Source organism: Sus scrofa, chromosome 3 (assembly GCF_054392235.1).
Source record: "Sus scrofa isolate SSC_HxYL_T2T_F1_AM1 chromosome 3, Sscrofa_HxYL_maternal_Yorkshire_Landrace_v2.0, whole genome shotgun sequence".
Taxonomy (NCBI): Eukaryota; Metazoa; Chordata; class Mammalia; order Artiodactyla; family Suidae; genus Sus; species Sus scrofa.
Window position 1 is genome coordinate 81,046,419 of NC_139385.1, and position 19,607 is coordinate 81,066,025.

The 19,607-nt window shown below is 49.2% G+C and overlaps 1 protein-coding gene across 2 annotated transcripts; it reads left to right on the forward strand.

The window, feature by feature from the left end:
• The first annotated feature begins 6,838 nt into the window (after nt 1-6,838).
• On the forward strand, nt 6,839-18,925 carry BOLA3 (bolA family member 3). 2 transcript variants are annotated; one of them, XM_085018892.1, is made up of 5 exons: nt 6,839-6,934; nt 8,540-8,805; nt 9,514-9,637; nt 11,987-12,075; nt 18,665-18,925. In XM_085018892.1, the coding sequence occupies exons 3-5, from the start codon at nt 9,541-9,543 to the stop codon at nt 18,728-18,730; spliced, it is 252 nt and encodes an 83-aa protein (XP_084875018.1). In that variant the 5' UTR covers nt 6,839-6,934; nt 8,540-8,805; nt 9,514-9,540; the 3' UTR covers nt 18,731-18,925. The 2 variants fall into 2 exon arrangements, with proteins under 2 accessions (XP_084875018.1, XP_003481228.1); XM_003481180.5 differs by lacking the exon at nt 8,540-8,805.
• The last annotated feature ends 682 nt before the right edge of the window (nt 18,926-19,607 follow it).

Here is a 19,607-nt window from a genome sequence, read left to right on the forward strand (position 1 = left end):
GGACTGATGAAAGTATGTCTCAACACACTTGTTTCTATTTAAATGGGAAACCTGAGATTTTCAGGTTCTGTGGAAGGTTACCTTTGTTCATCATTTAGCAGCTAAAATGCCTCCTTAACTGTTAGAGGAAAGGGAAGTTTCTAGATGAACCCAACGTAATACCAGGGCCTCACCCCCAAGAAACAAATGCTGCCTCTGACTGCAGTGGCTTAAACCTATCCCAAACAGGAGTTCCTGTGGCTCAGCGGAAATGAATCTGACTAGCATCCATGAGGACACAGGTTCGATCCCTGGCTTCACTCAGTGGGTTAAGGATCTGGTGTTGCCATGAGCTCTGGTGTAGGTCAAAGACAAGGCTTGGGTCCTGTGTTGCTGTGGCTGTGGTGTAGACCAGCAGCTACAGCTCCAATTCGACCCCTAGCCTCGGAACCCCTATATGTATGCCGCAGGTGTGTCCCTAAAAAGACAAAAAAATAAAACCCTATCCCAAACAAAAAAGTCGTTTCCTTCTTACCGTGTTCTTGACCTCTTTTGCACATTCATGGCTGTGAGGTTGAAAAAAGGGAAAAGGAGGAACTATACTCCATAATTTTCTGACCTTGAAATTGAGTATTCAGTGTATCCATAAGACACCCCCCTCTCACCCCCCAAACAGCCGTTTTTCATTACTGTAGAAGAAATTAAAATAGGGTTATTTTGAGAGAACCAAATTACAAATGCCTAGTTAAATTTCTAAGAGTGTCTAATGGGTAAGTATAAAAGCTATTTCAAACTTTATATGAGTAGAAGAATCACTCAAATAATACTGGGAGGGCAGGAGTCTGGCTTTGAAGCTGCACAGCCAGAAACTGTGCAAACCATGCTTTGGGCCGTCCCTAGTAAATGCACCTATGCTTTTGGGGTAGGTTTGTTATTGCTGGCCACTAGATATCAGTCAGCCTTAACTCCTCCCAAAAGCCAGCTGCATCTGCCTTGACCAGAATAAAGGATTTTACCTAACACCTCATTCCTTTGGTGTCTCTTCCTAATCAAAAACGTAAATTTGCGCCTCTGATTGGCAGATCTTAGGTCACATACCTCTGTCCTGGCTGCAAGAGGGCTGAGAAGAAGTTTCTCATATTTACTTGGGGTTCAGAGCTCACAAATTGGCTGAAAAATCCTTTAGAGTCCAAAAGCTTGAACTTTGGACAGGCTGCTGATCTGTGAGCTTTTTGTTCCTGTTCTGTGAAAAGATGAATTTCCACTAGAATGTAAGTATCTGAGTGCACTGTTTAGCTCAGCTGACACTTTTTGGTAGATTTGCTAACTGAAGGAAGTAGATTATTGATTTCAGACTCTGGCCAAGCTGACCAGCATTTTATGGCTGACCAGCATTTTGAATATCATTTCCTTAGAGGAACCTGCCTGTTTTAGGGGTCTTTTAGCAACTTTATCTTACTTAATCCTTAGAGCAAACTGGGGAGGGGATGGCAGTGGAGAAGTACGTTAGGAGTTTTTCACTATTTTTTAAACAACATCACAACAGTTCAGACTTTGAATACACAGTGAGGCAAGTCTCTTTCTCTGAGTTGCATTTGTAAAAATTCTATGGGCTCAAGGGTGCTAGGAGGCTCTATAAAATGACTGCAATTAAAAATCATTCCAAGGGAGTTCCGTCGTGGCGCAGTGGTTAATTAATCCGACTAGGAACCATGAGGTTACAGGTTCAATCCCTGGCCTTGCTCAGTGGGTTAAGGATCCGGCGTTGCGTTGCCGTGAGCTGTGGTGTAGTTTGCAAATGCGGCTCGGATCCTGCGTTGCTGTGGCTCTGGCATAGGCTGGTGGCTACGGCTCCCATTAGACCCCTAGCCTGGGAATCTCCATATGCTGTGGAAGCGGCCCTAGAAAGGGCAAAAAGACAAAGACAAAAAAAAAAAATCATTCCAGGAGTTCCTGTCATGGCGCAGGGCACACAAATCTGACTAGGAACCAGGGTTCTATCCCTGGCCTCCCTCATTGGGTTAGGGATCTGGCATTGCTGTGGCTATGGTGTAGGCCGATGGCTACAGCTCCGATTCGACCCCTAGCCTGGGAACCTCCATAAGCCTCGGGAGTGGCCCAAGAAATAGCAAAAAGACAAAAAAAAAAAAAAAAAAAAAAGTAAATGCAGAAGGGATAGACCCATTTCTTGAGATGAAGGGCATTGCACTTCTAATCATAAAGTAAAACTGGCCTTTTATTTGCTGCTGTCATAAAAAAAATTGTATGAGAACTGTGAAGTTGGAACTAATTTGGAAGCCCAAGATCTTGGGTGAGATGGTTCTAAAATCTTTTCTAAAAGCATTCATGTTCAATGGTGGCACTAGAATTGCTAAACCATTGTCAGTTCTGTTGAGTCATCACAGCGCTCTCCCTTTTTGTCCAGTGCTGGGCCAGGCCTTTGCTAGCAGTTACTAAAGCAAGATCCTGTTGTGGAATTTGTGAACCAGTGGGGAAAAGAGACACAGACATTGATAGTTTCAAAGGGCTGTTTGTGTAAAAAAGTTACGCACAAGTTGTGAGCTCCTAGTTTAGTGTGGGGCAATCAGAGGTGGCTACCTGGAGAAGATAAAGCTTGAACTGCCCTAAAAGATGGGTAGTTACTGCATAACCAAAATTATGCTGTTTGTAAAGGGAGGTAAAAGCAGTCCTGTATTGTTGAAGGGTGTGTTTCAGCTGGACAGGTAGGTAGGGGTTAAATCACATAAAAGAACTTGGGTTTTTTTACCCACAGGTGATGCGTCAAGGATTTTAAGTAAGCAAATAATGGACACGTTTTCATTTCCAGTGGCCCTGACAGCAGTGTGGTAAGCTGAGGTTAAGAGGAGGATACTAAAGCAGAGTGATAGTCCAAAATAACAACGTGAGCCGCTGTCAAAACTATGGGGGTGAAGAAGGTTTGAGCAAAAGTACTGATTTTCAGAGCTCCCATTGTGGCTCAGGGGAAACAAATCTGATTAGTATCAATGAGGATGCAGGTTCGATCCCTGGCCTTGCTCAGTGGGTTAAAGGATCCATGAGCTGTGGTGTGGGTCACAGATGTGGATGGAATCCCACATTGCTGTGGCTGTGTTGTAGGCCGGCGGCTACAGCTCTGATTCAACCCCTAGCCTGGGAAACTCCATATGCCGCAGGTGTGGACCTCAAATAACAAAAAATCTTAAAAAAAAGTACTGATTCTCAGTAAAGGAAAGGAGGAATTTTGCAAATACAAATTAGTGAGTTTAACAATGGTCTCTTACTTGCAAATAACAAAACCAACTAAAATGACTTTGGTGCTCATTTCTGGCGCTCTTTCCAGTTGTACAAATGATGTCAAACATGTCTCCTCAGCTCTCCTGTGTCTGCTTCATTTGCAAAGTGGCACTGCCCACGTGATTGCAAAGATGGTTCCCTGGAGTAGATTTCCACTAATTTAGCAATCCAGTTGCAAATGATCATTTATTTTACTTAGTTCCAGCAAAGTCCCTAGACCAACTCTAATTGGTCTGGCCCAGATCATGGGACCAACAGGAAATCAATCCCTCAGTCTGATTGGCCATGCCTGGGTCATGTGCCACTCCTAGAGCTGGGGGTGGGTCTGCCTCATTCTGTGGTCAGAGTAGCATAGCGGTGGTTCACCACTACTTTGGAAAGAATATTTTTGGCAGTTTTAGTTACATCTGTGAAGAAAAATGAAAAGTTAGCAAATTATCCCTAATCCCATCAACCATTATTTTTAAGGAATCAAGCAAAAAAATGTGAGAAGAGGCTATTGTAACCCAAAGGAGAAATTTCAAAGGCCAAAAGAGTAAAACAATTTACTTGAGTAAATTTTAAAGATCTAATAGGCTTTATTGAATGACAAATTACTGGCAGCATCCCATCTAGCCAGGAAAGGGGAGCTGCAAAGGGCTACAGAAAGGGAAATGTATTATTTTATTATTATTATTTTTTTTGCTTTTTAGGGCTGTGCCTATGGCATACGGAGGTTCCCAGGTTAGGGGTCTAATCGGAGCTACAGCTGCCAGCCTATGCCACAGCCACCGCAAGGCCAGATCTGAGCTGCATCTGCATCCTACACCACAGCTCACAGCTTAACCCACTGAGCAAGGCCAGGAAGGGATCAAACCTGCATCCTCACGGATACTAGTCAGATTCATTTCCACTAAGCCACAATGAGAACTCCTGAAAGGGAAATGTTTTTATTTTTATTTATTTATTTTGTCTTTGTGTGTGTGTGTGTGTGTGTGTGTGTGTGTCTTTATTGGGCTGCACCCAAAGCATATGGAGGTTCCTAGGCTAGGGGTCCAATTGCGGCTGTTGCTGCCAGCCTACACCACAGCCACAGCAACACTGGATCCGAGCCTTGTCTGCGACCTACACCACAGCTCACAGCAACACCAGATCCTTAACCCACTGAGCGAGACCAGGGATCAAACCCACAACCTCATGGTTCCTAGTCAGATTCGTTTCCACTGCACCAGGACGGGAACTCCCAGAAATGTTTTTAAAGGCCAGATAAAGTTAACCTACATATGGGGGACAGAAGGGGCCCATGCAACAGATTACCTTATTGGTGCTGACCAGAAAATGCCTGACTGATCAGTTAAGACTACATTTCTGGGGGACGTTGAAGCTTTAATTAGGTAGGTTAGATATAAAACCCCAGTTTGGTAGTGTGGCCTAGCATACATAAGTGACTCCATTTTCTTTTTTCTTTTTTTTTTTTTTGGTCACTTTAGGGACACACCCACAGCATATGGAAGTTCCCAGTCTAGCTGTCGAACTGGAGCTGCAGCTGCTGCCCTACACCACAGCCACAGCAACACCAGATCCAAGCCTCATCTGCAACCTATGCTGCAGGTTGCAGTAACTCCAGATCCTTTAACCCACTGAGCAAGGCCAGGGATCGAACACGCATCCTCATGGATACTAGTCGGATTCTTAATCTGCTGAGCCACAATGGGAACTCCTGAATGAGCACATTTTTAGCTGACCACTTTAAACAACTGTAGGTTCCTCCAACTTTTATCCCAAAACTGGGTTTGCCTCTTGGTGAGTGTCAAGCCAAATGACTCAACCATGTCAAAGACGGGGAGAAGGATTTATTACTTGCAGCAAGTAGGGAGAACATCAGGGACCTTCCCAACAGCAAAACTGGGGAAGTTTTAAGCTAAGCGTACATGCATATTCATGAAGGGGCTTGAGCAGAGGAGAATTTGGTTTAGAATTTGGGCAGAGGTTGACAGAGTCTAAGTTTTAGCTGAAGTCACAAGGGTCAGAAAATGTCAACATCATTCATTAGCTTTCAGTTGATCTGGAGGCTGAGAGCTTGAGGTGGGTGGGAGTGGTATTTGAATTCTGCAAAACTGCTCAAGAGTGTGTGACAGGCTAATCTACTGTTGAAGCAGAACTGGGAGTCTTTACAACTGATTTACTATCTTTGCTGTTGTTACTTCTCTTGTCTGGTAAGAGTCCGTCTGTTCCCACATACTTCTGTTTCCCTAAGATCATTAATTACTGAGACCCAAGATCTAACCCTTGTGGCCAGGCTTAGATCACAAATGACAGGCTGAAAATGGCTTATGTCAAAAATCCATGCCTGGTTCTCTGTTTCCGGGACCTTCTACCTATCTGCTTACACAACCCATCCAAGTGCAGCAGTGAACATACTGATTGCATAGGCAAAATGCAAGAGTAAAAAGAGCTGGTTCATCCTTCACGGTATACCAGACCACATGCTATATGCACATACTGCTAGAGAGAGAAAGGGCTTGGTTGAATTTCTGCTTCGAACTGTCTGAAGTATTCCAGACATGGGGCAGATTTGCTGACAATCCGTCCCTGATAGTGTCAGCTTCCCCTGCATTCTCAAAATGCCAAGGTCTGTGACTCCAAGCCTCCACCTCTGCTGAGCCGTGTCCTGCAGGCACCTTAAACTGAGGCAAATTCAAAACCAAGTTAGTCAATCCCCATCATCCCACGCCTAGCCCTCCTCCATCTATCCAAGTCAGAAACCTGAGCCTCATCCCTGCCACCTTCAGCCCTGCTACTTTCAGCCGGTCACTCCAGTCCATTCCTCCCAGGTGTCTCAATCTACTCCTCCCATCCCTGCTACCAGGTCTCCCCTTGGGTCTCCCCTCTCCTTCGGAACAGAAGCTGGGACTTCTGTCCTCCTCTCCAATTTCAGCCCCCTACTGTCTCCGCTCCTCAGTGATCTTTCTAAAGCACAAATCTGACAATGACTCCCCTCTTTAGAATCCTTCCCTGGTTCCTTCCTGGAGGGAGAAACCCAAGACCCTCTGTTTTGTTTTGTGTTTTTGTTTGTCTTTCTGTCTTTTCTAGGGTCGCTCCTGTGGAATATGGAGGTTCCCAGGCTAGGGGTCTAATCTGCCAGCCTACACCTGAGCCACAGCAATGCGGGATCCCAGCCGCATCTGCGACCTACACCACAGCTCACGGCAACGCCGGATCCTTAACCCACTGAGCAAGGCCAGGGATCAAACCCGCAACCTCATGGTTCCTAGTTGGATTCGTTAACCGCTGAGCCACGACGGGAACCCCCAAGACCCTCCGTTTAACAGCAGGGTGTGGGGTGGTGAGTGGGCACAGCGGCGGTCCACTTAGGGCACCAGGGTCCTTGGGACGAGGGGAAGTCCGAAGGCTGCATGGAGCCCCGGGTACTGGCTCTGTCCCCAGCCTGGGCAGCGGAGGCTGCTCGCGAGAGAAGGCGGAGGGCGGGGCCCCGGGCGTGCGGGGCGGCTCCCGGCCTCCAGACGGCAGGGGGCGGCCTCGCCCACGGCGGAGGTGGCTCGGGTTCCGGGTTCCGCGCCTTTTGGGAGACTCGGCGACCTCGGGCGGCGGGCCGCGTCGGCCGGGCATGGCTGCTTGGAGCCCGGCCGCGGCAGCGCCTCTGCTCCGCGGGAGCCGCGGGGTGAGCGCGGGCGGGGGCCGGGCTGCTCTCGCCGGGGCGGGAGACCGCGGGGCGGGCTGCGGCCAGAGCTGGAGCACCCGCTCGCGGAGGGCGGCGCGCCGAGCCGGGGGCCTCCGCGTTCTTTCTCTCATCCGTTGGTTCGTTCATCCAGCGGGCCCGGCTACGCGTAGTCGAAGTGTCAGGCCCGGCGCGGGCTGGGGGAGCTCCCGCGAACAGGGCGGGGGTGGAGGGCGAGGGGAACGGATGCGCAAACATTCTGAATACGGCGGCCACGGACCAAGCAGTGTTGATTTACCAGAGACGTGGGAGGCATAGCCGGGAGTCGCGGCGTGCATGCCAGGGACTGTGGCTGGGTCTGGGCTCCAGAACGTCCGCCCGGCTTCTGTGACCTTGACCCTCCCCAAATCCCACACTCCCCTAGTAGCAAGCCCGCAGAGGGCACTCCCCACGCGCTCTCCGAATTTTCTCTCCCCCTTTCTGATTCATCCACTTCTTTGGCTTTCTTCTCACATTCTTTCTTCTTTTGAACCTGCCTCCCCCAGGCATGACGAGCAATTCTCCTGGTGACTTCCAGCCTGGACAGTCCGCATTCCGGAGATTTTTGTCAGTAGATTGCTAGGTTTTTAAAAGCCACTGCCTGCAGATAGCTGAGATGAGGGAAGGTTTCTCCCAAGGAGTCAGCAGTGCCAACCACCCTGACCCCTTAGTGATTGCTTCTTCCGAGCCACCTGGTTACCCTCTGCCTTTGTCCCCCAGGGCACTGGCTTCAGGAGAGGTCCTAACCCCCCCACCCCATCTTACCCAGGCCCACAACATCAAGTGTCTGTCACATACAGCACTCAGTCTCCCTCCCAAGTCAGATCTTTCTCCTGACCTGCATTTCTGCTAAGTGTTAGAATCGAGATTTCTTTGCTGGTGATCCATAGGTATGCCCTGAATCACGTGGTTCTTCCCCTGTTCATTGATTCATTCATTCATCCATCACCCACATCTTCCGGAGGGCCTGCCCTGGGCAGTTCTGGAAGACTGCAGAACAGGACAGACTCAGTCTTGGCCTCTGAGACCAGTTGGTGAAAGAGTTAGTGCACAGGGCATTTAAAGGAGGTGATCTGAGATTCTTTAACTAACATAGGACCCTGCTCTGGGCCATCAGGAAAGGCCTAAGGATGAGCAGGACTAAGGGGATAAAGGGATGGTACCTTCAGCACCAGCCCTTGATGAACAGCGCTCTAAGGACCATCCTTCTCCAGTGGGGCTGCCTGATATTACTCCTTTGTAGTGATACTCTCGTATGGGCATCTTTCCTGACTTATCTTCAAATGCACTGTTACTTTGACACCAAGAATCTGTCTAACAGAACCCAAAGTCTTTAGCTTGACATTCAAGGCCTGCCATGCTCTGTTTTCATTCTCCCTTTTCAGCATGTGCTCAACCCAGTCAAGGGGCTGCTGACCTGGTCGTCTGCTAAGGGTTGAGACACATTCCCATCAGGAGCCCTGGCTCCTTGGGGTAGCCATAGGGGGAGGGGGAGTGCTGCTGCCCATGGTAAATCTAATAAGGTTCCTCCTTCAGGTCCTTTAACAGAATTCTGTTTCTTCTCTCCAGTGAGAATTGCAAAGAGGGTCATTCCCATTGTGGCGCAGCAGAAACGAATCCGACTAGGACCCATGAGGATGAGGACTTGGGCTTGATCCCTAGCCTTGCTCAGCGGGTTAAGGATCCGGCGTTGCTGTGGCTGTGGTGTAGGCCGGCAGTTGTAGCTCCGATGGGACCCCTAGTCTGGGAACTTCCATATACCTCCGGTGCAGCCCTAAAAAGCAAACAAACAAACAAAAAGAATTGCAAAGGGTAGCTGGCTTATCAAGCAATAGGTAAAGGGGTACATCCCACTGGAGAGAATGTGGAATGTTAATCAGGCCTAAGGGTGGGTGGCATTTGGCCTCATCAGTACGTGGTAATGACTGAGCCGGGTGGCCTGGCCTTTCCTGGTTCTGCATCTACTGATGGATCCAGCCTTAGACATTACCTAGTGCATCAGGCTCCTCACTCATAAAACTGTCCTCACAAGTTCCTCTTGTGGCTCAGCGGAAACGAATCTGACTAGGAGCTATGAGGATGTGGGTTCGATCCCTGGTCTCGCTCCTCGGGTTAAGGAGCCAGCATTGTGGTGAGCTGTGGTGTAGGTTGCAGACTCGGCTTAGATCTGGCATTGCTGTGGCTGTGGTATAGGACGGCAGCTAGAGCTCTGATTCAACCCCTAGCCTGGGAACTTCCACATGTTCTGGGTACAACTCTCAAAAGCAAAAAAAAAAAAAAAAAAAAAAGTCATCATGATAGTGTCTCTCTCATAACATTATCACTAGTTAAACACCTATGGAATGAAGTTTGGGGCCTTGTCTCTACCGTCAAAGTGAGTTATTTACAATTCCATTCCCTCCTCAAAATAAAGTTTGTTCTGCCTCCTGGGGAGCATAACGGAACACAGTGCAGTTGCCCTGCCTTAGCCTGGGGCCCTGCCTTGTGGGGGGAGGGCAGCCCCCCCACCACCACCACAGTGACTCTCCTCTGTTCTGTGGCAGCTCCCTCTTCTCCACTCTGCCCAGCGGATGTTTGCCTCGCAGACTGAGGGGGAGCGCAAAGTGACCCAAATTCTCAAAGAAAAATTTCCTCGAGCTACAGCTATCAAAGTCACTGACATTTCAGGTAAGATTTCTCCCTCATCTCTCCCACAGTTTGGTAGGATTTTTACCTGCTGAAGGGGCAGAGAGCAGGAGGCTTGGTGGGAACTCATCATCTCTGGCTTTTCCACACATAAGGCTTTTGTTTTTTTTTGGGGGGGGGTGCCCACACCTGCAGCATATGGAAGTTCCCAGTCTAGGGACTGAATCAGAGCTATGGCTGCCAGCCTACACCAGCTACAGCAACGCCAGATCCAAGCCGTGTCTGCAACCTATAGCACAACTCACAGCAACGCTGGATCCATCCTTAACCCACTAGCGAGGCCAGGGATGGAAAACCCTCATCCTCATGGGCGACTAGTTGGGTTCATTACTGCTGAGCCACAATGGGAACTCCCTTGGTATGTGTGGGTTTTGGACAGATAGGACTCGGTCTCGCCCCCACTGATGGGGTGGAGGTGAGGCTGCCAGGAGCATCAGAGGGAAACTGTGGGGACGAGGCCCGGCTGCAAGGGCTCATGGTTGCCAGCTCAGGTGAGGTCCCTCAGTCTCCCTGGGGCTCAGGTCCACAATCTTAATTTGACTTCAAGATGAGCCTTACTTTAATTTCCCCACATTCATCTGACACCCTAGAATACCAGAACTAGAACAGACCCCAGGCAGATTTTTGTCTTTTTGAGTATATTAACTGCTTCATTTTTCCCATGAGGAGACGAGCCCAGAGAGGCCAAAGAACCTGCCCAGCCCCTCACAGGAAGGAGGCGGTGGACCCAGGACCCCGGGAAGACTGTAGTGAGCCTGGTTACCAGCCTCAGCCAGGCCCTGCCTTTCTCAGGTGGCCGCTGGCCCCGAAGAAGTTCAGGCTGACTGTGTTAGCAGCAGGCTGGGAAATCGGCTTCTGCCCCGACAGAACAGGGAAGATAAGGCCTTTATCTAGACATGCATGTGGAACAGTGGTCTGGAGCGGCATCTCCCACAGCCAGACACAGCATTTGTCACTCTGCATTGCTGTGAGCGCTCCCAGGCTTCTCTGAGAACAGAACATTGGTTGGGAGAAAGTTTCGAAAGTAGTTTTTATTCCGGAAGCTCTAAGAAGTTAAGCAGTCTAAAGAGCTGCTGGACTAGGAGGTTGGGTGAGCCCCTCTGCAGGGGTCCCAAGGCAAAAAAGTCTTGATGGCACCAGTTCTGGACCTGCCTCAGGCCCAGTTAAGACAGAGCTGGAACTTCACCCCCATTCTGGCTCTGCTCAGCCCTGTGTGGAGTGCAGAAAGGGCACCAAGGTTGGGGACCTTGGTTTAACCGAAGCTTGGACTCCTAGAAGACAGGAGAGAGGCTTAACCAAGCCTGTGGAATAAATGGCACGTGGCCCGGAGCTAAGAGCTCAGGGAGGCTTTCTTTCTTGCTCGTGTTGTCCATGCGAGAGCGGACATTTTATCATCAGTCATCAGCAATAACTCTCCAACCTTCTGAAAACAAAGCTGGGACTTCAGGTGGCTGGGTTCATACAAACCCCACCTCGAGAGCATCCCTAGAAAGCCACCCCCTTCCTGCCACAGCCTGGGGGAGACCCTCTGCTGCTTGTAGGGTGGGTGGTGCTATAGAGCCCAGCTTTGTGACTAGCATGTCCTCAGCATGTAATGCTGTGTCCCTGTCTCACACTTCCCTGTTCCTTTTCTTTTGGATAATATCGCACACAGTTTTCAAACCAAATTTTAGTATATTTTTGCATTTTTAAAAATACCGATCTCTGGGAGTTCCCATCGTGGCTCAACGGTTAATGCACCTGACTAGTATCCATAAGGTTGCGGGTTCGATCCCTGGCCTCACTCAGTGGATTAAGGATCTGGTGTTGCTGTGGCTATGGTGTAGGGCAGCAGCTACAGCTCCGATTTGACATCTGGCCTGGGAACTTCTATATGCCGAGAGTGCGGTCCTAAAAAGACCAAAAAAAAAAAAAAAAAAAAAAAAAATACCAATCTCTGGTCCTTTGGAAGGTGGAACACTGAAATTCAATCCCTCCCGCCCTCTTCCATGTCATTTGCTGGCTTAATAGGTGGAAATACTAGGAAAGCCTCCATTCCCTAGGCTTTGCATGCTTTGTGCCTTATCTTTCCTATCCCAGAAGAAATAATCCGGTGTAGTGCAGGTGCTTTGCAAAAGGAAGAGCACACTTTGGATCGAGACAACCTGCCAGGAGGAGGACGTGGTCGGGTTATAAGCCAGGATCTTTTCCTAACAGTCTTAGCAACTTTCTGATGTTTCTTAACAACATTCAGACCTTCTTTGGATTGTGTGGCACTTATTTCAAGGACATAAGGAACTGTGGCTGCTGGAACTTAATAATGGAGACACTTTCACATCACGTTTATTTCAGGAGGCTGTGGGGCAATGTATGAAATTCAAATCGAATCAGAAGAATTTAAGGAGAAGAGAACTGTCCAGCAGCACCAGATGGTAAATCAGGTCAGTAGAAGCAGCAGTGCTTTTGTCTTTTTTCTTTTTTTTTTTTTTTTTACCTTATTTGGGGCCGCTCCCGTGGCATATGGAGGTTCCCAGGCTAGAGGTCTAATCGGAGCTGTAGCTGCGGGATCTGAGCCGAGTCTGCGACCTACACCACAGCTCACGGCAATGCCGGATCCTTAACCCACTGAGCAAGGTCAGGGATCAAACCTGAAACCTCATGGTCCCTAGTTGGATTTGTTTTTTTTTTTGTTTGTTTGTTTTTTGTCTTTTTTTTGTCTTTTGTTGTTGTTGTTGTTGTTGCTATTTCTTGGGCTGCTCCCACGGCATATGGAGGTTCCCAGGCTAGGGGTTGAATCGGAGCTGTAGCCACCGGCCTACGCCAGAGGCACAGCAACGCGGGATCCGAGCCGCGTCTGCAACCTACACCACAGCTCACGGCAACGCCGGATCGTTAACCCACTGAGCAAGGGCAGGGACCGAACCCGCAACCTCATGGTTCCTAGTCGGATTCGTTAACCACTGCGCCACGACGGGAACTACATAAGCAGCAGTGCTTTTGGACCACTGGTCTCCGTGTGTGAAAGGGCCTGCGAGGAGGGATGGCCTTGTATTGTCAGTCCTAGGGAAGGGTAATGCAATACCACAGTCATGTGAGCAGGAAAGCTATAATCTGGAATAGTTCCAGGGATTGGATTCTGGGGAATATTAATTGTATTCAAAATTAATAACAAGCCATCCAGTAGGTATTTTGCATTCCCCTGTGTAAAGCTACCAATGTTTTACTATTATTGTTGCATATCAAATAGTAGGTAATATTTGTAAACACCGGAGTACTAAAAAGATATATGTTTTTGTAGATTGGAAGTGTTTTTTTTTTTTCTTCTTAGGGCTGCACCTGCAGCCTATGGAGGTTCCCAGGCTAGGGGGTCGAATCAGAGCTGTACCTGCCAGCCTACACCACAGCCACAGCAACATGGGATCCAAGCCGCGTCTATGACTTATACCACAGTTCACAGCAATGCCAGATCCTTAACCCACTGTGCAAGGCCAGGGATTGAACCCACATCCTCATGGAAACTAGTTCTGTTCTTAAACGGCTGAGCCACAATGGGAACTCCTGAAGATTTTTTTTTTATCCTCTTTAGGGACTATCTGGTGGGGAAGCGGAGTCACAGCATGATTGAGCTGTGACAGCAGGGGTCTGTGACATCAGATTTTACCAGACTAAGGCCCAAGGTACTCATGATCTGTGCTTACTCTAGCGAAATTGCTCCAGCCTTGACCCCTTGGCCTGTGTCTGTAAACTCCCCGCTTCAGCCGGTGTGTGTTTGACATCATTGTGGAAAGTCTTGGACTTTGCGAACTAATTGAGCTTTTGTAAAGCTCAGCTCTGGTCACGAGGGTCAAGTTCAGGTGTCCCAGACCACTCTGCCCCGCCCCTCTCTCTCTGGACCGTCCCTCTGGCCCCTGCCCATTGATCTCTCTGTGAATCTGGACCTCTGCCCAGATCGGACCTTGCAGAAGCCCTTGTCGGCCACAGCAACTGGAAGGGCTCTCGGGCATGTGCCTCAACCTACTGATGGGGTTGCGGACATTTTCCAGCGATTACGTTTGAGGATGTTGGCTTTGGAGAACCCCTCCTCCATGGGGGGAGGAGCAAAATGAAACGTCCAAAAGAGGAAGCCTATTGGCCTGCAGGGGTCCAAGCTAGACCGGGAGTTAGCCGCCCGCCTTTTAGAGGTGGTAGGAACCAGCCCTCAGACAGGCTCTCACGTAGGAGGATGCCCATCTGGGGGTGGAGTGTCGAAAGCAGAGAGGCGACCAGACTCTGCTCCTGAGGTTCCACTCCCCAGCTCCTGGTTGCCGAGCAAGTAGTTTCTTTGGGGGTGGGTGACAGCTGGGGGGTGGGGGTGCCCAGGCTCAGGTAGGGGGGCTTGGTGGGCTGGAGCGAAGCTCTCCTTGTTGATCTTGCCTGGGCAAATGAAGGGTCTCAGGCCCAAGGGATCCTAGAAAGGTCACTTGGTGTATCTGGTGCTAGAATCTGCCCTCCTGCCCCCCAGCTTCTCATCAGACAGCCCTGCCTGGTTCCCTGAGGACAGGGCACCCCTGTGATCACCTGCGGCACCCTGGCAAGTGAACTCACCAAACCTGCCAACTCGTGGCTTCCAACTCTTCCAGCTCGCATGGTTCATCAGCCTTCTCTTCTGAAATTGTCACTGGCATTTGCCTTGGGCCGGTCCCCGGGACAGCAAGCTAACAAGTGTTCCTTCCCTATCCATCCTGACCCTACTCCGGGGAGCAGCCACAGGGAGGAGAGTGGGCACCCAGCTCCCTTGTGTGTTGGGCGGAGCTGTTCCGTCCACGTCACAGTGAGACGGGAGCCTCAGCTTCCTCACTGGTGAAGATCGCAGGAGGTACTGACGCCACGTGCCCGCCTCGTGCTGGCCTTGAGCTGGCCTCGTGCTGGCACAGGGAAGGTGGCATAGGGAAGGCGTCTGGTAAATAGCAGTGGCCCTCTCTCCCTTTCTTTGGCCTCTTTCCTGCCTGTTACCCATCACCCTCCCCTAAGGGTGCCTCTGCCCTCCTCAGAGCCCTTCAGGGGGCACCCTGGGTGCCCGCAGAGCCCAGGCCCACCCTCCCCGCCTGGGGTTTCTGATCCTCGGTCCATCTCCTCTGCCCATCCCTGACCCTTTCCAGTGAACTGAGGTAGGTTCCCAGCCCTTCCTCACCTTGCCCACCTGGGCAAGTGCCCTATCCCCTGCCTGTTCCACTCCCAGCTGCCCAGCTCCTGGGCTGCCTCCTCCACAAATGGCCAGTGCAGGAGCAAATGCTCCTTCCTACCAATCCCCACGGCAGTGCCGAGCTGGCTCTGGTTGGCGGCATCCCTCACTGTTGTGCTGAGTCCATTTCTTGTGGGCCTGAGGTACTTACCTTCCCTTTTTCATTGTCCTGGGCCTTCTGCATCTGTGCCACCAGCACCCAGCTAATGCTGCAGGCATGGTTGCTGCTGAAAAATGTTTACTCACATCTTAGAAATGGTAGGGGAGTTCCCATTGTGGCTCAGCAGTGAACAAACCCAACTAGCATCCGTGAGAATGTGGGTTCAATCCCTGACCTCACTCAGTGGGTTAAGGATCTGGCGCTGCCCTGAGCTGTGGTGTAGGTTGCAGATTCGGCTCAGATCCTGCATTGCTGTGGCTGTGGCTCCGATTTGACCCCTAGCCTGGGAACCTCCATATGCCTTGGGTGCAGCCCTAAAAAGACATAAAAAAAAAAAAAAAAAAAAATGGTGGGACGGCCAGGTCACTTGCATACCAGGGCCTCAGTTTCCTCCCCTATTTAAAGTGACCCAAGTGATCTAAGGCCCTCTGTAGCTGTAAGGTATGTGGCCTGTGTTGGGAGCCCTCTGCTGGGGGAAGGCTGTGGGAGGGGGAGTGTGCAGGGCTTAGGGGTCAAGGCCTGGATGGCTTTGCTGTCCAAGATCTTCACGTGAAGTTGTCACTGGCTTTAAGGATTGGCTCAGACACAGGAGAGCCTCTAGGGAACAAGAGTAGAGAGAGCATATGGCCCAGGGGTCTGTGTTCCCAGACCCCAGCAGTGACACGAGGCTTTTTATAGGGGTATGTCTGCTTCTCAGCAGAGCTGAGAGGGCTTCTTTGTGAATATGGAGATGATGGGGCAGCTCATTGTTCCCCCACACAGCCACAGCTCCTGGCATCAGGGCTGGACATGAACCCAAGGGAAACCAGGGGTGGCCAGGACATCAGGATATCCTGGTTCAGGTTCTGTCTGTGATTCACTGGCTGACTCACTCTCTCTCTCTCTTTTTTTTATCTTTTTCTACGGCTGCCCCCACGGCATGTAAATGTTCCCAGACTAGGGGTAGAATTGGAGCTGTAGCCGCCGGCTGACACCAGAGCCACAGCAACGCCGCATCTAGCTGTGACTGTGACCTACACCGCAGCTCATGGTAACGCCGGATCCTTAACCCACTGAGCGAGGCCAGGGATTAAACCTGCGTCCTCATGGATGCTAGTCAGATTTGTTTTTGCTCAGCCATGATAGGAACTCCGGCTTTCTCTTCTTGGTGGGGAACATGGCCCCAGGCTGCCTCCAAGCAACAGTATTTCAGTATAAAACATTCCTCAGAGATATTGTGGGTTTGGTTCCAGACCACTGCAATAGATCAAGTCATATCAGTTTTCTCAGTTTCCCAGTACATATAAAAGCTATGCTTACATTATACTCTTACCTGTCAAGTGGTCACTAGCATTACTAAAAAAGCAATCTATGTATCTTAATTAAAAAAATACTTTTTTAGGGATTTCCCATCATGACGCAGTGGTTAACGAATCTGACTAGGAACCATGAGGTTGCGGGTTTGATCCCTGGCATTGCTTAGTGGGTTAAAGATCCGGCGTTGCCGTGAGCTGTGGTGTAGATCGAAGATTCGGCTCAGATCCCAAGTTGCTGTGGCTGTGGTGTAGGCTGGTGGCTGCAGCTCCGATTCGACCCCTAGCCTGGGAATCTCCACATGCCGTTGGAGCAGCCCTAGAAAAAGCAAAAAGACAAAAAAAAAAAAAAAAAAAAAATACTTTTTTAGGAGTTCTCCTGTGATGCAGTGGGTTAAGGATCCAGTGTTGTGACTGCCATGTCTTGGGTTCTATCCCTGGCCTGGGAACATCCACATGCCACAGGTGTGGCCAAAAAAAATAGGAATACTTTGCTAAAAAATGCTAACCATCATCTGGTAACACAGGGATGTCACAAACCTTCAATTCGTAGAAAACACAGTATCTGCAAAACACCATAAACCAAAGCACAATAAAAGGAGGTAAGCACAATATAGAGAGAGTTCTATACGGAAAAGCCCAGGGAGAGATGCTGATTGGCCCAGTTTGGGTCATGTGCCACCCCTGGACCATTTGGGCTGGGTCAGGGGCACACAGCTACCTCAATACCAGGTCAGTTTGTGGTCCCACCAGCAGTACACAGTGGAAAAGGACTTTTCCCAGGAGAAGGGAGGTTGCTGGACAGGCTGAAGAAAAATGCCTACCCCACTGTGATGTCTTGGGCCTAGTATTAAAAGACTTTGATTGGAGATCCTGCCGTGGCTCAGTGGTTAACAAATCTGACTAGGAACCATGAGGTTGTGGGTTTGATCCCTGGCCTTGCTCAGTGGGTTAAGGATCCGGCGTTGCCATGAGCTGTGGTGTGGGTTGCAGACGTGGCTTGGATCCCAAGTTGCTGTGGCTCTGGTGTAGGCCGGTGGCTGTAGCTCCGATTCGACCCCTAGCCTGGGAACCTCCATATGCCGTGGGAGTGGCCCAAGAAATGGCAAAAAGACAGAAAAAAAAAAAAAATAAAAGACTTTGATTACTGTGCCTGCACTGAGCATAAACTCCCATGCCTCATCAGGTACTATAGCTTGTCTCCTGGTACTGCAGGGGCTAAATACTTATTTGATTGCAGTTTATTTACACTTGGGTCCTGGCATTGTTTGTAGCCTTAAACAATCCTCCTAATTTATAACTTTATTTTCTGATCCAGAGTAAAACTGAGGAAATAGTATGGTTTTGAAGAATAACTATTCTAGGAGGTCCCACCTTGGCGCAGGCGCAGTAGGTTAAGAATTCGACTGCAGCAGCTTGGGTTGCTGTGGAGGTTTCGGGTTCAATCCCTGGCCGAACACAGTGGGTTAAAGGATCCAGCATTGCCACAGCTGCAGCTTGGATTCAGTCCCTGGCCTGGATACGGCCATAAAATTAAAAAGTAATAGTAATAATAAGTCTTTTTTGTAGGAAATAGCAAAATACAAGAAACAGCCTAAAAGTCTGTCATTAGAGGATAGACAAAAATGTTATGATAGAGCCATATAATGGAACACTATGCTGATACAGAAAAGAATGAGGGTGTGTTTTATGCCTGACATGGAAAAATCCCCAGTGTTAGAAGAAAACAGAGTGTAGCACAAGTGTTTGAAATACTGTCATTTGTGTTTTAAAAAGGTAGTGGGGGTGGACAATATATTCATATTAACACAAGAAAGTAACAACAGTTCTCTATTTGGATGGAGGTGGAAATTGGGGGACAGGTATGGAGGGGAGCTTTCTTTTTTTTTTTTTTTTTTGTATTTTAGGGCCGCACTCGAAGCATATGGAAGTTCCCAGGCCAGGGAGTCGAATGGGAGCTACAGCTGCCAGCCTACACCACAGCGACAGCCATGCAGGACCCAAGCTGTGTCCGAGACCTACACCACAGCTCACAGCAACGCCGGATCCTTAACCCACTGAGCGAGGCCAACCTCATGGTTACTAATTGGATTCCGTTTCCATGCGCCACGAAGGGAACTCCTGTCGGGGGTGGAACATTACTGTGTACCTTTTTATGCCTTTTGATTTTTGAGCCAGAGTAAATACTGATTCCAAAAAAAAAAGTCCCCCCCACACACAAAAAAAGGAAAAATTGTTTAAAGAAAAGTGTGTGCAAAGTCTCCTACAGAGATAGAGCTATATAAAAATACTCCCATGGAGGCTTCTTGTAATCAATGCCAAGTACAAAACATGGCGATTCTTCTCTGCTTCCTTAGGCATTAAAAGAAGAAATCAAAGGCATGCACGGATTGCGGATATTTACCTCTGTCCCCAAACACTGACTACGCCCGGCGCTGTAGCTGCTGCTTTTGCACCTCGGATGAATTTGACGGACACCATTCTTTCCTAAGGCATCAGACCAGGATGTTATCTATTTTGTTCATAGACATTTCCATATTATAATTATAGAAGACTATGTTATCTATTTAGATGTTGAAGGCAACAGATAACTAAATTTTTTTTTCATTGCAAAAATATTTATTGAATCCTGCTCTGTGCGAGGCGACATTCTCAGTATGGGGATAATGTAATTAACAGGAGCAGACCAAGAAAGAACTATGCGAAATTTCCGAAGAGTCATTAGTAATGCTTCTAGTTCCTTTATTTCAGGAGTGTGTTCTTTTGTTCAGAGTGGTCTCGTCTTTGAACAGGTCTGTCCTTCTCTAGAGGCAGAATACAGTGCCAGCCTCTGTCTTATCACGAAACTTTCTTACGAGTTCCCATTGTGGCTCAGCAGTAAGGAACTTGACTGGTATCCATTAGGACGCGGTTTCAATCTTTGGCCTTGCTCAGTTGGTTGGGGATCCCAAGTTGCCGTGAACTGTGGTGTAGGTCACAGACAAGGCTAGGATCTGGCATTGCTGTGGCCGTGGGGTGGGTTGGCGGCTGCAGTTCCAATTCAACCCCTAGCCTGGAAACCTCCGTGTGCCACGGGTGCAGCCCTAAAAAAAGAAACTTTCTTATTTCTTCTCCACTATGAAACTGCTCAGGCCCCTTAATCTTTAGGGCCATACCCATGGCTTATGTAAGTTCCCAGGCTAGGGGCTCCCATAGGAGCCATAGCTGCTAGCCTACATGACAACCACAGCAATGCCACATCCAAGCGGCACCTGTGACCACACCAAAGCTTGTGGCATCACTGGATCTTTAGCCCACCAG